A 26,257-nucleotide genomic window follows, 5' to 3' on the forward strand; every position below is an offset into this window, starting at 1 on the left:
TAGCTACAGCCGTGGACTACCGTACTACGTCTGCTGCTAGTATAGACTGGATGATAATGATATAAAAAAAATATATATATATCACTACTGCAGGACAGGTATATATTATATAATGACGGACCTGCTGGACACTGTCAGCAGAATGCGTTTATAGAATAAAAACACCACACGACGAGTGTTTAACTTTTTCAGGCAGACAATCACAATATACTGGTGGTCACTGGTCACTGGTCAGTCACACTGGCAGTGGCACTCTGGCAGCAAAAGTGTGCACTGTTAAATATATGTACTCCTGCTATAACTGCTCCCCAGTCTCCACCACAATTAAGCTGTGTGAGCAGTGAGCACTCAGCACAGTCAGATATACATAGATGATGCAGCACACTGAGGCTAAGCAACAGATATGGTATACTGTGTCACTGTGTATCGTTTTTTTTCAGGCAGAGAACGGATTATATTAAATAATAATAAAACTGCACTGGTGGTCACTGGTCAGTCACTAGTAAACTCTGCACTCTCTGAGTACTCCTAAGCTCCAGTAAATCAAGTGTCTCACTCTCACTATCTATTTCTATTCTAAACGGAGAGGACGCCAGCCACGTCCTCTCCCTATCAATCTCAATGCACGTGTGAAAATGGCGGCGACGCGCGGCTCCTTATATAGAATCCGAGTCTCGCGATAGAATCCGAGCCTCGCGAGAATCCGACAGCGGGATGATGACGTTCGGGCGCGCTCGGGTTAACCGAGCAAGGCGGGAAGATCCGAGTCTGCCTCGGACCCGTGTAAAAAGCGTGAAGTTCGGGGGGGTTCGGTTTCCGAGAAACCGAACCCGCTCATCACTAGTATAAATAGAATTTTTTAGTCTCCATGCAAAGGAGTTAGAGGTGATAAAGAGAAGCATTGTCTTGTCTCATTTATATTAAAAGTTTTTGAAATGGATAAACTTATTTGTATTCTGGCTGTACGGAACCTATAAAGAGATAGAATTCTGTGTGAGCAAGTGGAAACAACTCCTGTGTGTTCCATTGCACAGGACAGAGAGAGCCAGTCTCTCTAGTCATTTTTTTTAGCATTAGTTGAAAAAAGCATGACTAGCTCATCCACTTGTGACATCTATGATACTGTATAATGAGCTACATTGTCTGTCTAGCAGCTGTGTATTGAGAGTTCACACCTTCTAATTCTCTTACAGCTCTGTCTGACTGACACATCCAACTCCCACTTCACCAGAGGAAGAAAGTCCTGAACCAGATGCCCCCTGGCTGAGAGGCCCATGTAGCACAGTATGGTATAGTACAGTGTGGAGAGCACAGCATAATGTGGGACGAGGGAAGGCAAGAACAGCACCACAAGGGCATGTCCTTTCCATGATGCCACACCCACTTTTCAGGGTGGTGTGGCTATCCACATTGTAGGAGGCACCAGCCAAAATGTTGCCTAAATTGTTTAGGGCCGTCAGCTTAGCATAGAGTGTAAAATCATTGTTTAGGAGTGATACTGGAACACAGGAGCAGATTTATCAAGCTTGGTGAAGTTATAAAGTGGAAGGTGATAATGCACCATCCAATCAGCTCCTAACTTCCATGTTACAGACTGAGTTTGAAAAATGACAGGAGCTGGCTGGCTGGTCCGTTATCACCTTCCACTTTATCACTTCATCAAGTTTAATAAATCTGCCCCACAGAGAGGGCTCTTTGGAAGTTGTGTCTTACAGGAGGGATTTTAAACCATTAGGGGTTTTGAGTGTGTCCCTTTAATAAAGTGCTAGTATGTCCCCTTTAAGGCAGCCTGCTTAGTTTTAACTGCCAAAAGTAGTTAAGTGGGGAGGGATATTTAGAGTTAATAGTGATGTGAGGCAGAATCTGCCTCTGTGTTCCAGTTTTCCTATCCTCGCCCCACTTTTTCTTTCGGATGGTTTGTTCATGTGTGTATGGTGGTAAAGAACAGCAGCTTGTTTGTTAAGTTTTAGGCTGAGTGGGTACGCTCCCCTCGCATTGGACTATGTTGTAAACCAACTGTCCAGGATAGGAAGTGGTTACCCCACCAGAACGGGTGGGTTGTGGAATGGAAAGCTGAATACCAACACTTGGTTCTGTGTGTGCGTGTGTGTTTGGTTTTCCTATCTGTTCTTTAGTGCTGCCATCATTTAAAATGTGAAATTTAAATATTACTTGTCAATAATAAATTTGACAAAATAATTTAAAATGCCAGCACTGTTGTCTGTGTCTTTATTTGTAGTGTTTAAATGATATATATGTAGTTTATTACAGGTAGCATGTAAAGGGTAATATGAATATATGCCATTAGTAAGTTTAATGATGTAGGCCTTCACATGTGTGGAGAAATGCTTTTCTGAAATCTTATGGAAGGCCTGCAGCAGTATATAACTTAGCTTCATACCATTTGTATTAATGGTAAACTCATGTGGACCAGGACTTTTATCAGTGAGAGAAGAAGCTATTGCATCATCTAATTCTTGTATGGATAAACGACTGTTAAAGACACAATGTAATCTAACACTGTCGTATTTGTAATGGGTGCAGTGTGTGCAGTGCACACGGGCCCCTAAGTCCATGCTGCACCTCAATTTTTGCATACTTGCCCATCTGGAGTCCCACACTGCAGAAATCTCTGGGTAAATGGTGTGGCAACCATTTTCCCGGAGTTTTTCACATGCGCAGTAGAGAAATCACTGGGAAAATGGCTGCAGCAACATTTTCCCAGAGATCTGCGCATGCACATTAGAGTCTAAGCTAGGGGTGGGCAACATGCGGCCCGCGGGCCGGATGCGGCCCGCGAACCGATTCTGCCTGGCCCGCTGTCCCATACCACTGTGCAATGACAAGCGGCCCGGCTGAGCCGCTTGTCATTGCGCTACGAAGCTCCAAGACGCAGCGCCGCTGAGGAAATACCCGGTCTGCTGACCGGGATTTCCTCTGTGACATCAGGCGCTGGGCGGCATAGGGGCGGAGCCACGGCAGGAGAGTGCAGCGGGTAGCAGCAGCGGCTCTGCGCAGCGCAGCGGGCAGCGGATCTGGCAGGGAAGGTGGATAATCTGGGCAGCAGATCTGCCACAGTGAAAAAAACACATCTAAGGTAAAGCTGCTATATTGGTACGGGGGGGGGGGGGGGAGGGGGCGGGGGGAGGAGGAGGAGGGCGGAGGGGAGAGGAGGAGGAGGAGGGAGAGTGGAGAGGAGGGGGGTAGAGACTGCTGTATAGGTTCAGGTGAAGGGGTGAAGGGGGGTATTGACTGCTATGTGGGTTCAGGGGTGGGGGAAGGGGGGTAGAGACTACTATATGGGTTTAAGGGAGAGGGGAGCTGTGAATACGATTGATAACAGCATTACACAGGATGCTGTTTGTTTGTTTGTTTGTTTGTTTGTTTCAGCAGTTTTTTATTTTTATTTTTTTTATTACTGGATATGTTTTTTAAGCCAAGTACCCACGGGCCGATTTGGGAGAGATGTGTGCTGAGCGAACCGCTCAGCACACATTTCTCCTGCCGCTCAGCACAGCGCGATCTGTGCTGACCGTGCGGGGGGAGACGAGGGGGGGCGATCACTTCACCCAGCGGGTGAAGTGAGCGACCCGCTAGATTGGCCTGCATGCAATCTAGCAGCAGCGATAGCGATGTGCGGGGCCGCGCATCGCTATCGCTGAGGGGGCTACACACATGGTGTGTGTGTTTTTACAGTTATATATATACATATGTATATATATATATATATATATATATGTATATAATACTATGTTTTTATAGTTTATATATATATATATATATATATATATATATATATAATGGATGGAGACAGGCGGCACTCAAGCAGCCTCAAATAGAGTGAAAAAAGCGGTCCGTTTATTGATCCATATTGGATCAATAAACGGACCGCTTTTTTCACTCTATTTGAGTCTGCTTGAGTGCCGCCTGTCTCCATCCATTATATTGAGGATCAGCATTGTTTCTCTAGGAGGGCACTGCAGCACATTGCCATTTGGAGAGGGAGTGCCGGGATTACTACACTTTGTGTATATATATATATATATATATATATATATATATAAAAAACTATGGGCCTAATTCAGAACTGATCGCTAGGGTGTGATTTTTGCACTGCTACGATCAGGTAGTCACCGCCTACAGGGGGAGGAGGGTAATCGCATGTGCTGGAGAGCTGCAGAAACAGAAGTTTGTGCAGTCTCTGCGCAGCCCAGGACTTACTCTTCCAGTGGGATGATCGGGGCCGGAGCTGACGTCAGAAACCCTCCCTCCAAACGCCTGGTCTCTCCTGCATTTTTCCGTGCACTCCTCTAAACCGGTCAGTTACCACCCACAAACGGCCTCTTTCTGTCAATCACCTTGCGATCGCCTGTACGATCGCTTTGTTCGCACCATCCCATCACTGCCCGACGCTCCCCAGCGCGGCGTACCGACGTGCCTGCGCACTGCAATGCATGCGCAGTTCAGACCCGATCATCTGCTGTGCGAAAATACACAGCTGCGACCGGGTCAGAATTGGGCCCTATAACGGGTTTTATTTTTCAGCAACTGCTGACTAAGAAGCTGATTCAGACCTGATCACTGTGCTGCAAATTTTGCTGTCCTGCGTTCGGGTAGTCGCCGCCCCCAGGGGGAATGTAAATTCACCCGTGCAAGTGTACGATCGTATGTGTACGCAGAGCTGCAAAAATCTACTTTGTGCAGTCTCTGCGCAGCCCAGGACTTACTCCTACAAATATTTGTCATTCATATTAGTCCCCGCCCATGTGTGTGGCCCTCGAACATTCACTGGAAGTGTTAAGCGGCCCCCCAGCTGAAATAATTGCCCACCCCTGGTCTAAGCCCTTAAGTGCTAAGTCTCTACAGTGCTGCAAGATGGATGGAGGAGATTGGAAACGGGCCTCCACCTCTCTTAAAACGCCCCTGAATCTAAGTGTGTTCTAGTGGTCTATTTTTGACTGAGTGCCTTTTTGCCTCAATAATTTGTTGCTGCTGTTATTGTTCCTATTTCCAGTGATAACAGATGCGTTTTCAGGGCAATGTATTAAAATCCTATTGCCAACACGGTTCTGATAAGAGCCTGTCCCAGTGCAGATTGAAAGTAAAGTCATAGCTTTCACTATCACATTTTCTGTTGGACTCAGGCATTGCTTTTCTAAAGTGAATTCCACGGTCATATCCTGCCAAAGGGGGTCATACTGACCTGATCACACGCTATTTTTGCAGTGCTATCAGGTCAAAACTGCACATGCGTATGCATCACAATGCGCATGCGCGTCATACGGGTACAAAGCGGATCAGTGCTGGGCGATGGATTTAAAGGAGAATCCATATGCACAGCCAATCGCAAGAAGATTGACAGGAAGAGGGCGTTTATGGGTGTCAAGTGACAGTTTTCAGGGAGTGGTTGGAAAAACGCAGGCGCATCCAAGCATTTGCAGGGCGGGTGTCTGATGTCAATTCCAGACCAGACAGGCTGAAGTGATCGCAGAGGCTGAGTAAGTTCAGACCTACTTAGAAACTGCACAAACTGCTTTTGTACAGTTTCTAAGTTCGCACACTTGCAAAGCTAAAATACACTCCACCATAGGCGGCGACTATCTGATCGCAGTGCTGCAAAAAATAGCTAGCGAGCGATCAACACGGTAACTTATAGGCTATACTGGCAATAACTACTGTGACCAAGCTCTGAAAACCTAAGCTTATTAGATCTTGGTAAATTGTACTATATCACCATCTGCATAGAGGTCTACAATTGTGCCATTAAGTCTCCACCCCTTTCTATTTAAAAGATAGCTTCACCCAAAAAAAGGACTGAGAAAAAATGTGCCTATTTAAAATAAGCATGCTATTTACATTTCATTGGAATAAATTCCAATACTTGAAATAGTACTTTCCCAAAATATTCAGTTGGGAGTATCAGGCATGGCTATTGCTGTCATCTGGCAGATTTGTTGTAACTATCTAACACTCTTAGCAACATCTGCAATCAGGAAAATAGTCATTGCAGTCCACAGTTTGTCTTCATGACTACAGATGTTGCTAAGGAGTGTCAGATATTCTCTACATGTCTGCCAGATGGCAGCACAGCAAGAAACATGTCTGAGTTTTCAAGTGCCAGTTTCAGGCAGAAGTCCTGGTTCAAGAATTATTCCAAGTACAAGAGTTATTCCAGTTATTCCAAGAGTTATTCCAGTACATTTTGGTGGATTTAGTATGAAATATCTACAATCAAAATCCCGTCAACAACTGACCGACGGTCAAAATCCCGACAGGGTCAATATACCGACATGGTCAAAATACCAACATTTAAAATACAGACAAGGTCAAAATACCGACATTTAAAATGTCGACAGGTCGAAAAGTCGACACACGTTTTCCATTGTTTTTTTTGGTGTGTATGTTAAAATAGGTCGACATGGACGCCATATAACTGTACCGTGTCCCCTCGCATGGCTCGCTCCACTCGCCATGCTTTCGGCACACTATTATATTCCCCCTCCAGGTCCACTGGGATGTTAAAGTATGAACAAGTCGGTTTCAATGAAAAAATCCTGAAAAACTCATGTCGAATTTTTGACCTGTTGACATTTTAAATGTCTGTGTTTTGACCTTGTCATATTTTAAATGTCGGTATTTTGACCATGTTGGGATTTTGACCTTGTCTGGATTTTGACTGTCGGGATTTTGATTGTACCGCATTCCCATTTTGGTAACCAGCTTCATTTTAGTTAATAAAATAATTAGATTTTTTGAGTTACTTATAAATCATGAATCAAAATGTTATACTCTGACCTCAGATCACTTTAGTAGGCAAAAGTATCATTTTCAAAATAACTAAATAAGTTACTTTGATGACTGAATTTAAAAACTAGGGAGATACAACAAAACTATATTGGCATCTCAGAATTAGCACAGGAGAACTTTAATGTTTTTATCTAAATCTATCACTACAAACACATGACTTATGTTTGTTTTTTGGCTCAATAAATTTGTTTCCATATTGCTGTTATAAACCAGGTAATGGCTCAGTGGAAAAGGGTATATCCTGATCCAGTGAATCCAAAACCGGCTAGCTTGCACGACTGGTCCCAGGCATAGGCGTGCGCAGCACATTTTATTAGGGGGTGCACTATTGGAGTGGCATGTCTAGCACCGCCTATTGGGCGTGACTAACACCGCCTATTGGGGCATGTCTAACACCACCTATTGGGCGTGACTAACACCACCCATTGGGGCATGGTTGATGCTAGATCCAAGTGGGCTAAGGGACCTTTTCCGTCGGGGATGAGCTACAACACAAGGGGGAGGAGCTAGGCCAGCGGGATAGTTCCTCTACTATCCACGCCACCACCTATTACCTTTAGTAATCAGGTGGAGAGCGGAGCGAGCCACCGAGCCCGAAGCGTGGCGAGCAAAGCGAGCCCGCGAGGGTACTTTTCGGGCACCCTGTTCGGCCGTAGCTCCTCTCCCTGGTGACGTGTCTCCTCCCCTAGGTACGTCAGAAGGTCCCTTCTCCCTCTTCGATATAGAATCAACCATTGGGGCATGTCTAGCACTGTCTATCGGGCATGTCTAGCACTGTATATTGGCTCCTTATTGCAAACTAAATAATATAGGGAATCTGATTAAATAGAGTGTACAGCACTGGCACCTCATTGGCATCTGATAGTTGCCCCCTATATTACAGCAGATATATTATATTGCCTGTTGTGTGAATGGCTTAGAAGGTGGGTGTTGGTGGTTTATTTAAGAAACTCTGCACATGAAAAAAAAAAAAAAAGGATTACACACATATATATATATATATATATATTAGCTGATCCAAGCATTCAGTAGTTCAATTGACTATAGGTGCACTCAAGAAACTACTGAATGCTTTGCTCAGCCACTATACATAATTTAAGTATTTAAAATATAATAATAATAATTAATAAGTGCACCCACAGATCTATTTTTTTTTCTTTTTTGTATCTTAAGGTCCATACACACTTAACGATATAATGAGCGACGTCGCTCATTTTCCCCCTCCTTGAGCGACGTCGCTCATTATATCATTAAGTGTGTATGCCGCCAGCGACGACCGATGCGCGGCCCCGCGGGTCGGCAACGATCGTCGCTGTCGGTAGGGCATGCATGAAGGATGTGGGCTGTCGTCCACGACCTTCATGCAGGGCTGGCGGGGGCGTGACGTCACTGAGCGATATGAGCGGTCATATCGCTCAGTGCGTACAGGCGGCCGCCGACCGGCCGGCCCGGGAGGGGGAGACGTTAGACGATGTCGCTCACAGAGCGACATCGTCTAATGTGTATGGGCCTTTACTGTATTTGGCCATATACATGAAGTTCTGTGGATGCACTCAGGAAAAAATAAATAAATAAAAAGAGAATAATGGTTATATAAATATATTTCTCAAGAGTGCACTGTGCACACTGCACCTACAGATCTCATAACTAGAAATTCTGCACCCACAAGCCAAAAAAGTTTCCGTTATGCCACACACAACAATGCCCCTGACACATTATGCACCACAGTAAAGCTTCAAATTACTTTTAAATTACCTGCTCGTTGCCAGGGGTTTCGTGCTCTGGGTGTCATGCTTGTTGCCAGGGGTGTAATGCTCGTTGCTAGGTGTCTCATGCTCTTAGTGTCATGTTTGTATGCCAGGGGTCTCATGCTCTTGGTGTCATGCTCGTTGCCAGGGGTTTCATGCTCTGGGTGTAATTCTCATTGGTAAAGGTTTCATGCGCTGGGTGTCATGCGTATTGACAGGGGTTTATGTGGCTGGCACTGCCGCCAGCACTAAGCGCTCACGGCACATCCGGGTAATGCTGCTGTGCTGCATAGGGACACGGGAGTCTGATGCTAGAGGTCAAGTATGACCTCTAGCATCTGTCTCCTCCAAGGCTGCAGCCATTTTTGGAGGTCACTGAGACAGCTGATTGCGTGCTGCAGCCTGCCCTGTTGCTGAGCCTGCAGCTGCTCCTGCAGGGGAATGACACAGGGCCAGGCCAGCCATGGGGAATAAAATTACGTAGTATATGTTTACAGCAGTACATCCATGATAGTTAGTTACAAAACCCAAAAAATTAGATCCACTGACGTAACTACAGCTCCCGCAGCCACTGCGGGGGATGGAGTTTCCAGGCTTTCAGGGGGGAACAAAGCCAAGCCCCCGCAGTTGCTGCAGGAGCTGTAGTTGTGTCAATGGATCTCTTTTTTTGGTTTTGTAACAAACTATCATGAATTTACTGCTGTAAACATATACTACATAATTTTATTCCCCATGGCTGGCCTGGCCCCTCTCTCTTTCCCCTGCAGGCTCAGTGGCAGGGTAGGCTGCAGCACGCAGCCAGCTGTCTCAGTGACATTAACAGACAGAGAGAATCTCACCCTCTGCTAAACTGTCTCTGGCTTCCTCAACTGTGTCCTCTGCTCTGGGCTCTGAGTCCTTCTGAGAGTAGCTGCATGGGCTGGGCCAGTGGCATCGCCAGGCGGAAGGTGCAGGGGCCAGGGCACACATGGGCTGAGAGCGCGGTAAGAAAGCGCAGGCAGGGAGGGCTCGCGGTGTGACACGTCACAACGCTAGGCGGAGCCTGACGTCAGTCCTCCCTTAGAATACACAGTAGAGCAAGGCTATACTGATACTGTACATCGTCCACGGCGGGCGGCGGGCACAACGGGGTCCAGGTGGGGGGTAGTTCACAGAAGACAGCAACGAATGAGCAGCACTTCGGCAGGCTGGGCTCGGTGGCGCCTCGCTGTCTACGGCAGCGGCGATCATCATTTAATGTCAGTGCTGCTGTAGCAGGCGTTATGTGCACGCCTATGGTCCCAGGAAAGACCCGGGTTAAAGGGCAGTGTAAATGGGTAAGCCACGTCATTTGGGGAGATCCACAGGAACGCTGTTTTCTACTTCCTGCAGCACTGGCTCTGATCCAGGGATGAGGCAAGTAACATGAGGGGGCGGAGCCAGAGTCTCTACTGGGGCTAATGCTGCAGCTGAGACTCCTGGTGCTACAGCACCCACTTGCAGTGTCTGCGGCTGTGACCCTGGAATAATCTGGGTCAGAGCCGCAGTAGAAAGGGGTCAGTCCTTGGTTTGACCCGGTTTGGAACTGTATTCCAAATGTCGGGTCAGATCCGGGACTTTGGTGGAAAAGACGTATTAGTTAGAAAACATATTTAGAACTGTAGCTTGCAATTACCTTCATACGGTATAATGTAGCATCTGCAAATAGTTATTTGCTTTCTCAAATAGTAATACAAGATTAAGCAATTTTGGAAAATATAAAGGTATAAAATTGTTGCAGTAATATTGGAGTAATTCCACTAAATATAACAGTGCTAGAAACTAACAGAAACAATTGGTATGCTTTGCAGAATCTGAGAGACTGACCTCTCTTCCTATAGTCTGCAATAAATGACTTTAATAGAAAGAAACTGTTTTGACTGCAGCAATTTGGCTAGCCGTTTTATAAATAACTGCCCAAATGGCAACAAATGCCAAACATTGCAACAGATCTCGGCACTCAACACTCGGGGGCTAAATCAGACCTGATCGCTACTGTGCATTTTCACATTTCATTGACTGACAGGCAAAAGCGTTCGCTGGGCGGGAGGGGGCGGGAGGGGGCGGGTCGGCGGTGCTGGGTCGCCGTTTTGGGGGCAACGCTGGTGTGCCCGGACCATGTGGGGGGCGGGGGCGGCTGCTAAGTGATGTCATACGCAGCCGCTGCGACCCAGAGAGTGAAGGGTAGCTCCCTGCCAGCGCGCAGGAGCTGCGCTGGTAGGGAGCTACTCTTCAGGTACAAAAGCATCGCTTTTGTGCCTGTGCGGCGGGGGGAGAGCCAGACATGCGGGGCGGACTATCCCTGTGCTGGGCTTCCCCCCGCATGTCAGGGTGGCTGATCGTAGCCACTATGATCAGGTCTGAAATTAGGCCCTCAGGGCGAACTACCAGATCTGTGCATGTATGGACAGCCTGAAGTCATTAATGCTTCAAATAATCTAGAGAAGAGAACAGACATTGAAAACACAACCACATTTATAGATAAGGGTATCAATAAGTGATTAGCCTGCTGGAAAGCTTGTTTAATCCTTTTTGCTGTGGTGCTTCCAAAAAGATAATTAGGCTAATATCATTAGTGATCTTGAACAGATTCTGGAAAAACTAATAAATATTCTATGACTAGCATTTGTAATCTCATTTCACTTAATGACTACACAACTTTTAACACCCTTTGATGGCTTAGTACAGTGGTTTCACCCTCGGTCCTCAGGACCCCAAACAGTTCACATAATCAGGCACAGATGTATTCATTACTCACCTGAGGGGTAGATGTAGCAAACCTTGGAGATAGATAAAGTGGAGAGAAAGTACCAGCCAATCAGCTTCTAAGTGTCATTTTACAGGGTGTCTTTGAAAAATGACAGTTAGGAGCTGATTGCTTGGTACCTTATCTCTCTCTACTTTATCTCTCTTCAAGGTTTGATACAGCTCTCACTGACACATTTTAAAAGATTCAGAGGTGGAGCTAATTATTTCACTTGGAATTTTGTGAGGAGACCTGGAAAAGATGAACTGTTCGGGGCCTGGAGGACCGAGTTTGAGGAGCTATGGCTTAGTAGATACTGCCTCACAGCACTGAGGATATGAGTTCAATATCTGGGTGTAGTATGGTATGCCGACGGCCGGGCTCCCGGCGACCAGCATACCGGCGCCGGGAGCCCGACCGCCGGCATACCGACAGTGTGGCGAGCAAAAAGGAGCCCCTTGCGGGCTCGCTGCGCTCGCCACGCTGTGGGCACGGTGGCGTGCTACGCACGCCACGCTATTTTATTCTCCCTCCAAGGGGGTTGTGGACCCCCACGAGGGAGAATAGCTGTCGGTATGCCGGGTGTCGGGATCCCGGCGCCGGTATACTGTGCGCCAGGATCCCGACATTCGGCATACTGAAGACCACCCCAATATCTGACAACGGCCCCATCTACTGTATTTTTTGTTTTGTTTTTCTTTGGTGATCAGCAGTCCTCCCACACCCCAAAACATACTAGTAGGTTACTGTAACTCAGACAAAACTGTTTGTGTGTATGCTTGTATTTAAAGGGAATTTATATTCTAAACCTAGGTACACAGCTGAAAGGTAACAGGAACAATCCACAATTTCTCTCTCTGACAGCTGAAACAATCCAGAGAACATCTGATTTTCTGTATACAAACTACACAAGTATATTCCCTATCTGAACAATACATTTCCAAATGATAATTGCAGTGATGTTTTTACATGCAGTCTGTGAAAAAATGTCTGTACACAATGCATTTGTTGCACCATATCGTCAGGCCAATGAATGTTGTGCAGCACTCTTGATGTCAGGAGTCGACCTGTCGGGTTTCCGAGCGACATCAGCCTGATAATTGCACAGTTTGTACACAGCATAAGCTCCAGTGGGGCAGAGACTGATTGGTGGAGCTATTTATATAATATATAATTAATTAATTTATTTTATTTATTAATTGTTTATTATATAGAGCAGCAAATTTTGTTGCGCTTTACAATAATAATAATAATAATAATAATACCAAGAAGAAGAAGATGTAGTCTCCAAACTATACTTTATGTATAATGATAATAACTTACCACAGTTCGGTATCTGCATACTTGTCAGAGGTATCATCTTATTATCCTCATTGCGGCAAAAAATGTTCTGCTTGTCCATATTTAGGAAATTTGTCTTTTGAAACACCTTTATCCACATTATATCACATGAACACTGGAAAGGATTGTCACCTAGAATTCTGGAGGAACAATGACAATGTTTGCTTTAGCATTCTCAGAATTACGATGACTCTAGAACACATAATCATATATTCTTTCTCTAACCAATCTTTCCACAAACATACAGTAAAACAGCTACCTCTACTTAAAATAAGATTATTAAGAAAAACAACAACTTTTATTGTTAGTACGGGCGCACTTGCCAGGAGAAGAAACTTATCAAGCATTGGTGTCAGAAGAAAAGGAGCATTACAGTATAACAGTATATAATATTTATAAAATTGTGTGTGTGTGTGTGTGTGTGTGTGTGTGTGTGTGTGTGTGTGTATATATATATATATATATGCTAAAATATGTATGTATGCATGTATGTATGGGTGTTCTTCATAGGCTCCTACATGGCTTGATGGGTCTGGACCAAAACTTGGTACACATACCCTTCATTATCCAACTTAAAATACTGGCTGGGTTTCAATTAAAAAGATTCAACCCTTTTCAGGGCCAAGGCCATATTCATGTCTTATATATAAATTTCATTGCGCGGTTTGTTTGTCTGTCCAGTTATGCATTCAGACACTGCTGCACCAATCGGGATAAAATGTTAGGGTTCCGGTCGGACCTTACGGCGAAATGCGCCTGGCAGAACTTTCACCCAGGTAGTCTGTCCTGGGCCTTCCACTGGATGGATTTGGAAGAAAACCTCACAGAGTGGTAACACTGGATCCCAGAAGACAAACTAGTGGGTTGGGGTCCCAGTTGGACGTCCCATTGGTGTAAGCTGGGCAGAAGTGTGACACAGAGACCCTGTTCTATACTTTCCACTGATCCCAGTAGACATACTAGGGGTTTGGGGTCCCAGTTGGTACACGCTGGGCAGAACTTTGACACAGGGGAGTATATTTACTAAAAATAGATTTTGGGTCTATTTAAAATTGACCAGAATAGAACCAGGATCCCTACAAAATTGACTACAATGTTTCTATTCTAAACAGCTCATTTACTAAAAGTTGATTTTAAGTTCCAATTTAAAATCACTGAATGATGTGAGTTCTATTTGAAGTTCTAAATGTGTTCCATTAGCCAAAAATTTATCAAAAATCAATGAAAAAATCGATAAAAAATAGACTCAAAATCAACCCAAAATAAACAGAATTATACAAAAGCATTCCTATTGGCCAAAACAGGTCACATGCACTGTATTACCCACAAACACTTTTATTCCTTTGCTAATTTGCATATCCACTATTTTTTTTATAAATCATTGCTATGTCTTTTAATGTCATGATTTATGCAGCCAGAGTGCCCCAAATGCTTCTTTCCCATGTTTTTCCATCATATTGAGATGTCAGACAATTCCACAAAAATTCAACTGTTTCTGATGGTTCTATTGAAAATTGTGATTTTGGGTCGATTTTTTTTGGCTCTGCTGAGGTTCTATTTTCAAATCGACTGTTAGTAAATGGGCTTTTCCTACTGATGTCTATGGGGAAGTACTGATGGTCTATTTGAAGTTCTGTTTGTATGTTAAGTTGAATTTCTGGTCATTTTGAGGAGAATTTGAGTTGTTTTTGCCTTTAGTAATTGTCCAATGCACCACCAAATCACCTGAAAATCACCTCAACATGGTCTGAAACTGAAAACCAACCAATAGTAAATATACCCCCGGGAGCCTGTTCTGGATGGATTTGGATGAAAACTTTAATGAACTGTAATAACTGACAAAAATAACCATAATGCAATGACCTGAAATAACTGACTGAAATAACCATAAATCAATGAACTAAAATAATTGACAGAAATGGAGGTGGCAAGACAAATAATGTTGTGTACACAAAAGCCTTGGAATTGCAAAATTGATAACAGAAGGAAACTTTAAACCCATCTCGCAATGGAAAAGTGGTTAGAAAACTGAACAGAAAGAAAAGCTGGGCATCAGGGCTACTGGCAACACCTCAAAAACAAAAACAACACTGGGCAACTAAGCTACTAATTATTTTTAATATGTTGACTGTTACATCCAACTCATTGATAACTTAATAACCAGGCAATGCCGGGTACTTCACCTACTACTGGGGCAGTACTGATGGTGTAATGGTTAGCATTACTGCCACACAGCACTAAGGTCATGGGTTCGATTCCCACCATGGCTCTACCTGTGCGGAGTTTGTATATTCTACCTGTACTTGCGTGGGTTTCCTCCAGGTACTCTGGTTTCCTACCACAATCCAAAAATATACTGGTAGGTCAATTGGACCCCAACAAAATTAACCCTAGTATGAATGTGTGCGCATGTACATGTGGTAGGGAATATAGATTGTAAGCTCCACTGGGGCAGGGACCGATGTGAATGGGCAAATAGTCTCTGTAAAGCACTGCGGAATATGTGTGCGCTATATAAATAACTGGTAATAAATAAATAAATAATACTAATTTATATAAATATCAAGAATATTCTCGGATGTCCTGAAATACTCTCAGCATACCATGATATGACGAAGTGTACCATCAGTCACAATATAAAGTGCAAAATGCTGTATACCAGCGGTCGCAAACCTGTCGCTCGCAAGCGACGGGTAGATTGCAGCCGCAATCCGGGTAGCTTGACCCGTGCTGGCTGCTGCCGCTGCCCAACTTCGGGGGGAGTCCGTAATTGACTCCACCCGTCCAGTCCCTAGCACTCCTCCGCTGCGGAGGATACTGACGCTAGAGGTCATACTTGACCTCTAGTGCCTGTCATGCACCACAGCGCTCTAGATACCCGGAAGTGCTGGGAGTGCTTAGCGCTGGCGCTCCTGGTACTTCCTTTACACCCCACACATAGCGTTTGGAATCGGAGGAGGTTCCCTCCACTAATCTAGTGTCCCGCTGTGCCCCCTGAATAAAATGCTGCAGCAGTGGTGCCGGCGGCTTCTCAGTGACAGCAGTGCCACCAATGTCACACTTCTCTGCTGCACGCTCTGGATATGGACCTCTGGCGCTGAGCGGTCCGTCCGTCCCCACTGCCCAGAGCATGAAACCCCTGGCAACGAGCATGAAACTCCTGGCAATGAGCATGACACCCCTGACAACGAACAGGTAATTTAAAATTAATTAGAAACCTTACTGTGGGCCATAATGTGTAATAGTCATTACAGTGTGTGGCATAATGTATCGAGGGCATTGCAGTAGGTGGCATAATGTGTCAGGCATTACGGTGTGGGGCATAATGTATCACGGGCATTGCGGTGTGTAGCATAATGTGTCAGGCATTGCGGTGTGTGGCATAATATGTCATGGGCATTACGATGTGTGGAATAATGTGTCAGGAGCACTGCAGTGTGTGGCATTATGTGTAACAGGCATTATGGTGTGTGGCATATTGTGTAAGTGGCATTACTGTGTGTGGTATAATGCGTCACGGGCATTACGTGTGTGGCATAATGTGTAAGCGGCAGTACTATAAGGAGGAAAATGTCAAATAATATAAAGGGCATGAATCAGGATTTATTTTTTTTCCTGTGGTGGCCAATGTCTGGGCGTACAGGTTGCAAAACTGGGATAAAGGTAGTCTCTTCCTGCAATGCCACACCCCTTGTAGTGAGGCCACACCCTGTTTTTGGAGCGTGCGCGCCTACGGAGCGTGCTAATTCTTTACTTTTAATATAGCAATGGGAGGGGCGCCAGAATTTTTTTTGCCCATGAGTCCAGTCTTAACACTGAGAATGCACGAGCAACCATTCAAGTACGGCTTTTTAAAAAAAAAAAAAAACTTTAGTAGCTCCTCAGGAGGTTTATTTTTTCTCGAGTGGCTCACACCCCAATTAAGGTTGGTGACCACTGCTGTATACTAATCATAAATCGTTCACAGGGTACAGCAGGCTTATGTGACTGATTTATGATGAGTATACAATATTTTTGCACATTTTAATATGACTGCTGATGGTACACCACTTTGTGATATTATATCAATACAATGTTTTTTTAAAACATGGTGTGCTGGTTTGTTTCAGAACATTCTATCTATCTATCTATCTATCTATCTCTATATATGTATATATACCTCGGGTTAGGACAGCACTCACAGGACTTAGATCAAATAAAACGCAGGGAATTCCCTTCACAGATCAACGTTTCAATTTACTTAATCGTCTTCAGGATCAATCCTATATTTATCCTATACATGTATATACATGTAATAGATTTACCACTCTTGGGTGTGCAGTTGCGCTCTCATATACTCATGCCTTGGTATGTGTTGTGACACACGAGGCTGAAGGCATGCGTACATCAGAGCGCAACCGCACAACCAAGAGTAGTATATTTATCTTATAAAATGGTCCTTGTTGTGACAAAATAGTTCTATGTGGCAAAGATACAGACTAAGAGGAAAAAATAGTTCAGAATAAACTGTTTAGATTGGTTTATACTAGAGATGTGCGGCGGGAACTTTGCGTCTTTTGTGTTTGGTTCTAATTCCCTGCTCGTGTTTTGGTTTTGGATTGGTTTTGCCAAAACCACCCTTGTGTGTTTTGGTTTTAAATCTGGATGATTTAAAAAAAAAAACAACATAAAAATGGCTAAAATCACAGAATTTGGGGGTAATTTTGATCCTACGGTATAATTAACCTCAATAACATTCATTTCCACTCATTTCCAGTCTATTCTGAACACCTCACAATATTGTTTTTAGGCTAAAAAGTTGCACCGAGGTGGCTGTATGACTAAGCTAAGCGACACAAGTGTGCGGCACAAACACCTGGCCCATCTAGGAGTGGTACTGCAGTGGCAGACAAGATGACAGATATAAAAAAAAATAGGCCCCAAACAGCACATTATGCAAAGAAGAAAAAGAATTGCAATGAGGTTGCTGTATGACTAAGCTAAGCGACACAAGTGTGCAGCACAAACACCTGGCCCATCTAAGAGTGGCACTGCAGTGGCAGACAGGATGGCACTTAAAAAAAAATGGTCCCCAAATAGCACATCATGCAAAGAAGTAAAATAGGTGCAATGAGGTAGCTGTATGACTAAATTACAGTAAGCGACACAAGAGTGCGGCACAAACACCTGGCCCATCTAGGAGTGGCACTGCAGTTGCAGACAGGATGGCACTTAAAAAACTAGGCCCTAAACAGCACATCATGCAAAGCAGTAAAAGAGGTGCAATGAGGTAGCTGTATGACTAAGCTAAGCGACACAAGTGTGCGGCACAAACACCTGGCCCATCTAGGAGTGGCACTGCAGTTGCAGACAGGATGGCACTTAAAAAAAATAGTACCCAAACAGCACATCATGCAAAGAAGTAAAAGAGGTGCAATGAGGAAGCTGTATGACTAAGCTAAGCGACACAAGTGTGCGGCACAAACACCTGGCCCATCTAGGAGTGGCACTGCAGTTGCAGACAGGATGGCACTTAAAAAAAATAGTACCCAAACAGCACATCATGCAAAGAAGTAAAAGAGGTGCAATGAGGAAGCTGTATGACTAAGCTAAGCAACACAAGTGTGCGGCACAAACAACATGGGAAGTGCTGGAATTTGCCCAGATGTAATACACACACAAAATTGGTGGCACAGGACAGCGTACCCTTAAACCACATACAGCAAAGCCTGTATAATTAATTTGGATAATAATAACCATTTTATTTGGAGCTATTATAATAATATGCAGCACAGATGAGCGTACCCCTACACCACACAGGGCAACCCCTGTAAACATTATTTGATAATAATATAAGTAATGTATATTTGGAGTAATATACATTATTTGGAGTAAATAATATACAGCACAGGACACCACCACTGGACTTATGGCAGCACAAGACACCACCACTGGACTGATGCAGCACAAGACAGCACCACTGGAATGGACTTATACGGCAGTACCCTTGGACTTATACGCCAGTACCCCTGGAGTTGTATGGCAGTGTCAGAGAGGATGGCACTTTAAAAAACTAGTCCCCAAACAGCACATGATGCAAAGAAGAAAAAGAGGTGCAAGATTGAATTGTCCTTGGGCCCTTCCTCCCACCCTTATGTTGTATAAACAGGACATGCACACTTTAACAAAGCAATCATTTTGGCAACAGGGTCTGCCACACGACTGTGGCTGAAATGACTGGTTTGTTTGGGCCCCCACCAAAAAAGAAGCAATCAACCTCTCCTTACACAAACTGGCCCTATAGAGGCAAGATATCGACCTCATCCTCATCCTCCGATTCCTCACCCCTTTCAGTGTGTACATCCTCCTCCTCACAGAGTATTAATTTGTCCCCACTGGAATCCACCATCACTGGTCCCTATGTACTTTCTGGAGGCAATTACTGGTCAAGGTCTTCCCAGAGGAATTTATAATTCATTTTGATGCCGATCACTGACAAGGTTACCTGCTGCAGTAAACACTCTTTCGGCGTACACACTGAAGGGGGTGGGGGGGGGGCAACTTAGGTAAAATAAAGCCAGTTTGTGCAAGGGCATCCAAATTGCCTCTTTTTCCTGCCAGTATATGTACGGACTGTTTGACATGCCTACTTGGATACTGAAACTCATATAATCGTCCACCATTCTTTCAATGGTGACAGAATCACATGCAGTGACAGTAGACATGTCGGTAATCGTTGGCAGGTCCTTCAGTCCGGACCAGATGTCAGCACTCGCTCCTGACTGCCCTGCATCACCGCCAGAGGGTGGACTAGGAAATCTTATCCTTTTCCTTGCAGCCCCAGTTGTGGGAGAAAGTGAAGGAGGAGCTGTTGACAGGTCACGTTCCGCTTGAGTTGACAATTTTCTCACCAGCAGGTCTTTGAACCTCTGCAGACTTGTGCTGCCGGAAAGAGAGATACAACGTAGGCTTTAAACCTAGGATCGAGCACGGTGGCCAAAATGTAGTGCTCTGATTTCAACAGATTGACCACCCTTGAATCCTGGAAAAGCGAATGAAGGGCTCCATCCACAAGTCCCACATACTTTGCGGAATCGCTCCATCTTAACTCCTTCTTCAATTTCTCCAGTTGCTTCTGCAAAAGCCTGATGAGGGGAATGACCTGACTTCAGCTGGCAGTGTCTGAACTGACTTCACGTGTGGCAAGTTCGAAGGGTTGGAGAACCTTGCACAAGACGGAAATCATACTCCACTGCGCTTGAGTCAGGTGCATTCCTCCTCCTTTGCCTATATCGTAGGTCGATGTATAGGCTTGAATGGCCTTTTGCTGCTCCTCCATCCTCTGAAGCATATAGAGTGTTTAATTCCACCTCGTTACTACCTTATGCTTCAGATGATGGCGGGGCAGGTTCAGGCGTGTTTGGTGGTGCTCCAGTCACGGTGGCTGAATGCCGAAAGTGGCCCACAATTTTTCGGGCCACCGACAGCATCTCCTGCACGCCCCTGTAATTTTTCTAAAAATTCTGCACTTCCAAATTAATTGTATGCACAAAACATGGGACGTGCTGGAATTTGAGCAGATGTAATGCACGCACAATATTGGTGGCGTTGTCCAATATCACAAATCCCCAGGAGAGTCTAATTGGGGTAATCCATTGTGCGATGATGTCCCTCAGTTTCCGTAAGAGGTTGTCAGCGGTGTACCTCTTACAGAAAGTGGTGATACATAGCGATATGCTGCTACTGGTGCCGCTGCTGTTGTTGTTGCTGCGGGAGGCCATACATCTACCCAGTGGGCTGTCACAGTCATATAGTCCTTAGTCTGCCCTGTTCCACTTGTCCACATGGTTAAGTGGACAGTGGGTACAACTGCATTTTTTAGGACACTGAGGACACTTTTTCTGACGTCTCTGTACATTCTCGGTATTGCCTGCCTAATGAAGTGGAACCTAGATGGGATTTGGAACCGGGTATATACTACCTCAAACAATTCTCTAAGTCCCACTGAACTAATGGCGGATACCGGATGCACGTCTAACACCAACATAGCTGTCAAGGCCTCAGTTGTCCTCTTTGCAACAGGATGACTGTTGTCATATTTTCATCTTCTTCACAAAGGACTGTTGGACAGTCAGTTGCTTAGTTGAAGTAGTACAAGTGGTCTTCCGACTTCTCCTCTGGGATGACGATCGACTCCCAGCAGCAACAACAGCAGCGGCAGTAACAGCAGCAGTAGGTGTACCACTCAAGGATCCTTCAGAGGAATCCCGGTTAGGAGAGGACTCCTCAGTCTTGCCAGTGACATGGCCTGCAGGATTACTGACGTTCCTGACTGAGGAGGAAGTTGACATTGAGGTAGTTGGTGGTGTGGCTTGCAGGAGCTTGGGTACAAGAGAAAAAAGGGATTTAGGTGTCAGTGGACTGCTTATGCTCTTACCCAAAGTTTCACAACTTGACATTGACTTCTGATGAATGCGCTGCAGGTGACGTATAAGGGAGGATGTTCCTAGGTAATTAATGTCCTTACCCCTACTTATTACAGATTGACAGAGGCAACACACAGCTTGACACCTGTTGTCCGGATTTGTGGAGAAATAATTCCACACTGAAGAAGTTTTTTTTTTTCTCCAGGCATCACAATGGGATTATTCATCCCATGGACAACAGGTGTCTCCCCCGGTGCCTGATTTAAACAAACCACATCACCATCAGAATCCTCCTCGTCAACTTTCTCCTCAGTGCCAGCAACACCCATATCCTCATCCTGGTGTATTTCAACAGTGACATCTTCAATTTGAATATCAGAAACTGAACTGTGGGTGTTCCCTCCAGCACTTGCAGAGGGCATGCAAATGGTGGAAAGAGCCACTTCTTCCCGTCCAGTGTTGGGAAGTTCAGACATCACAACCGCCGACACACTTTGACTCTCCTTGGGGATTTGTGATACCATCTTAGAATGCACAGTTCTTTCCTGTGCTTTTGCCAACTTAACTCTTTTCATTTTTCTAGTGGGAGTATGAGGGCTACCATTGTCATGTGAAGCTGAACCACTAGTCATGACCATAGGCCAGGGCCTTAGCCATTCCTTGCTCTCCGTGTCATAAATGGCATATTGGCAAGTTTACGTTTCTCCTCAGACCATTTAAATTTATTTTTTTGGGTCTTTTTACTGAACTTTTGCTTTTTGGATTTGACATTGCCTCGACTATGACATTGGACATCGGCCTTGGCAGACGACGTTGATGGCATTTCATCGTCTATATCATGACTAGTGGCAGCAGCTTCAGCACTAGGAGGAACTGTTTCTTGATCTTTCCCTATTTTAGCCTCCAAATTTTTGTTCTCCATTATATTTCTGGAGTTATATAACAATACGCGGTAAAGGAAAGCATACCACTACACCACACAGGGCAAACCCTGTGAAAATTATTTGGATTAAATATTAATAACCCCTTTATTTGGAGTAAATAATATACAGCACAGGACAGCACCACTGAATTTATATGGCAGCACCACTAGACTTGAATTATACGGCAATATCACTGGAATTATACAGAAGTACCACTGGAATTATACGGCAGGATCGCTGGAATTATATGGCAGTATCACTGGAATTATACGGCAGCATCACTGGAATTATACAGCAGCATCACTGGACGTATACGACAGTACCACTGGAATTATATGGCAGGATCACTGGAATTATACTGCAGTATCACTGGTTTTATACGGCAGTACCACTGGATTTATACGGCAGTACCACTGGACATATACGGCAGTATCACTGGACTGGATTTATACGACAGTACAGCTGGAATTATACACCAGTACCACTGGAATTATACGGCAAGATCACTGGAATTATACGGCAGTGCCACCGGAATTATACGGCAGTATCAATGGATTTATATGCCAGTACCACTGGAATTATACGGCAGGATCAATGTAATTATACGGCAGTATCCCTGGAAGTATACGGCTGTACCACTGAACTTGTATGGCACTACCACTGGACATATACAACAGTATCACTGGACTGGATTTATACGGCAGTACCACTGGAATTATACGCCAGTATCACTGGAATTATATGACAGTTTCACTGGATTTATACGCCAGTACCACTGGAATTATATGGCAGGATCACTGGATTTATACGGCAGTATCACTGGAATTATACGGCAGTACCTCTGGACATATACCGCAGTATCACTGGACTGGATTTATACGCCAGTACCGCTGGAATTATATGCCAGTACCAGTGGAATTATACAGCAGGATCACTGGAATTATATGGCCGTACCACTGGAATTATATGGCAGTATCACTGTAATTATACACCAGTACCACTGGAATTATACAGCAGGATCACTGGAATTATACGGCAGTATCACTGGAATTATATGACAGTACCACTGGATTTATACGGCAGTACCACTGGACATATACGGCAGTATCCCTGGAATAGATTTACACGGCAGTACTGCTGAAATTATACGCCAGTAACTGGAATTATACAGCAGTATCACTGGATTTATATGCCAGTACCACTGGAATTATACGTCAGGATCACTGAATTATACGGCAGTATCACTGGAATTATACGGCAGTACCACTGGACATATACGACAGTATCACTAGACTGGATTTATATACCGGTACCACTGGAATTATATGCCAGTACCACTGGAATTATACGGCAGTATCACTGGACATATACAGCAGTATCACTGGACTGGATTTATACGCCAGTACTGCTGGAATTATACGCCAGTACCACTGGAATTATACGGCAGTACCTCTGGACATATACCGCAGTATCACTGGACTGGATTTATACGCCAGTACCGCTGGAATTATATGCCAGTACCAGTGGAATTATACAGCAGGATCACTGGAATTATATGGCAGTACCACTGGAATTATATGGCAGTATCACTGTAATTATACACCAGTACCACTGGAATTATACAGCAGGATCACTGGAATTATACGGCAGTATCACTGGAATTATATGTCAGTACCACTGGATTTATACGGCAGTACCACTGGACATATACGGCAGTATCCCTGGAATAGATTTACACGGCAGTACTGCTGGAATTATACGCCAGTAACTGGAATTATACAGCAGTATCACTGGATTTATATGCCAGTACCACTGGAATTATACGTCAGGATCACTGAATTATACGGCAGTATCTCTGGAATTATACGGCAGTACCACTGGACATATACGACAGTATCACTGGACTGGATTTATATACCGGTACCACTGGAATTATATGCCAGTACCACTGGAATTATACGGCAGTATCACTGGACATATACAGCAGTATCACTGGACTGGATTTATACGCCAGTACTGCTGGAATTATACGCCAGTACCACTGGAATTATATGGCAGTATCTCTGGACATATACGGTAGTATCACTGGACTGGATTTATACGCCAGTACCACTGGAATTATACGCCAGTACCACTGGAATTATACGGCAGTATCACTGGATTTATACGGTAGTACCGCTGGACATATACGGCAGTATCACTGGACATATACGTCAGTATCACTGGACATATACGGCAGTACCACTGGACATATACAGCAGCACAGGGCACCACCACTGGACTGATGCAGGATAACACAGCACCAGTGCAATGGACTGGACTTATACAGCAGCACTGGACATATGGCAGCAGAGGACACCACCACTGTGACTGGACAGATGCAGCACAATACACCACCACTGAAATGATGCAGCACAACACAGCACCACTGGACTGGATTTATACAGCAGCACTGGACATATGGCAGCAGAGAACACCACCACTGTGACTGGACTGATGCAGCACAAGACACTACACCTGTACTGATGCAGGACAACACAGCACCACTAGACTGGACTTATGCAGCAGCACTGGACATATGGCAGCAGAGGACACAACCACTGTGACTGGACTGATGCAGCACAATACACCACCACTGAACTGATGCAGGACAACACAGCACCACTGGACTGGACTTATGAAGCAGCACTGGACATATGGCAGCAGAGGACACAACCACTGTGACTGGACTGATGCAGCACAATACACCACCACTGAACTGATGCAGCACAACACAGCACCACTGGACTGGACTTTTACAGCAGCACTGGACATATGTCAGCAGAGGACACCACCACTGTGACTGGACTGATGCAGCACAATACACCACCACTGTACTGATGCAAGACAACACAGCAACACTGGACAGGATTTATACAGCAGCACTGGACATATGGCAGCAGAGGACACAATCACTGTGACTGGACTGATGCAGCACAAGACACTGCCACTGAGCTGATGCAGGACACTGAAGACGGAGACACCTCCTCTCTCTACACTCTCCAATACCAGAGGGTAAATGGCGGCAACGCGTGGCTTTTTATATGGAATCCAAAGCCCGCAAGAATCTGACAGCGGGATGATGACGTTTTGCCTCGTTCTGGTTTCCGAGTCAGGCGGGAAAACCCGAGCCGGGCTCAGATTCGGGCTCGGGTAGTGAAGTTCGGTAGGGTTCGGTTCTCTGAGATGGGGTAAATGTATGAAGCAGTGATAAGAGTGGAGAAGTGTGCCCGTGCTCTGTATAATTTTATAGTATGCAAATTATAAATGTAACCTCCAGGGGCGTAGCCAGAACTTTGTGGGCCCCATAGCAACATTTTGAGGGAGCCATGCCCCAATGATTAGAGCGACCACTGGAGTTGTTCATTTCATGCCCCATAATAGTGCCCCTGTTCATTTTCTGAACCATAGTAGTGTCTTAGTTAATGTTATGCCTCACAGTAATGCCATAGTTCACATTATGTCACATTGTAGGGCCACCAGTGCACATCATGGAACACAGTATCAGCCATTCACATTATCACATACAGTGTTCTCAGTTCATATCATACTATATTACAATGCCCCAGTTCATATTATGTAACATTTTAATGCCTTCAGTCTAGTTCATTTTATACCACATTACAATGAGCAGGTCCAGGGGCATAACTAGATATATCGTAGGTCCGAAGGCAAACCTGTTATCACCCAATGGTGATAAATGTATAACACATGTACCTGTGACAGGGAAGGTGGCCCCTATCAGCTCTGGGCCCCAAAGCAGCTGCACTCCCTACATCTATGGTAGCTACGCTCTTGGTAACCTCACTGCTGATTGGTTGCCATGGCACACTTCTTCACAGGCTCCCTTCACTCTTATCACTGCTTCATACATTTACCCCATAGTGAGGCAGTGATGTGCTGTTTCTCTGTGTCTCTGTAAGGGTGTGTACACACGGTGAGATATTTTCTTTCGATTTTGACTATATAGTCAAAATCGCAAGAAAAGTTAGTGCAGATCGCAAGGTGAAAGTCACCTTGCGATCCCGATTCGCGGTCCCGCCAGGTCGGCATCGCAAGAAAAGATCGACTATGCAGGCAAGTCAATCCTTGCTAGATCGGTGTACTATGTAGCTCATCTCACATGTCAATGACATCTCACATAAGCCAAAATCGTAAGCACACATAGGGGTATATTTACTAAGGTCCCGATTTTGACCGAGATGCCGTTTTTTCATCAAAGTGTCATCT

The 26,257-nt window shown here is 44.8% G+C and overlaps 1 protein-coding gene across 5 annotated transcripts in view; it reads right to left on the minus strand.

Annotated features, from left to right (window-relative positions):
• NTRK2 (neurotrophic receptor tyrosine kinase 2) overlaps positions 1-26,257 on the minus strand; it is a 424,378-nt gene that overhangs the window by 362,699 nt on the left and 35,422 nt on the right. For all 5 annotated transcript variants that reach the window (XM_063913787.1, XM_063913785.1, XM_063913786.1 and 2 more), the window contains exon 6: positions 12,643-12,800. In XM_063913787.1, coding sequence (XP_063769857.1) covers positions 12,643-12,800 — 158 coding nt within the window. The remainder of the gene's footprint in view (positions 1-12,642; positions 12,801-26,257) is intronic.

Source organism: Pseudophryne corroboree, chromosome 1, assembly GCF_028390025.1.
Source record: "Pseudophryne corroboree isolate aPseCor3 chromosome 1, aPseCor3.hap2, whole genome shotgun sequence".
Taxonomy (NCBI): domain Eukaryota; kingdom Metazoa; phylum Chordata; class Amphibia; order Anura; family Myobatrachidae; genus Pseudophryne; species Pseudophryne corroboree.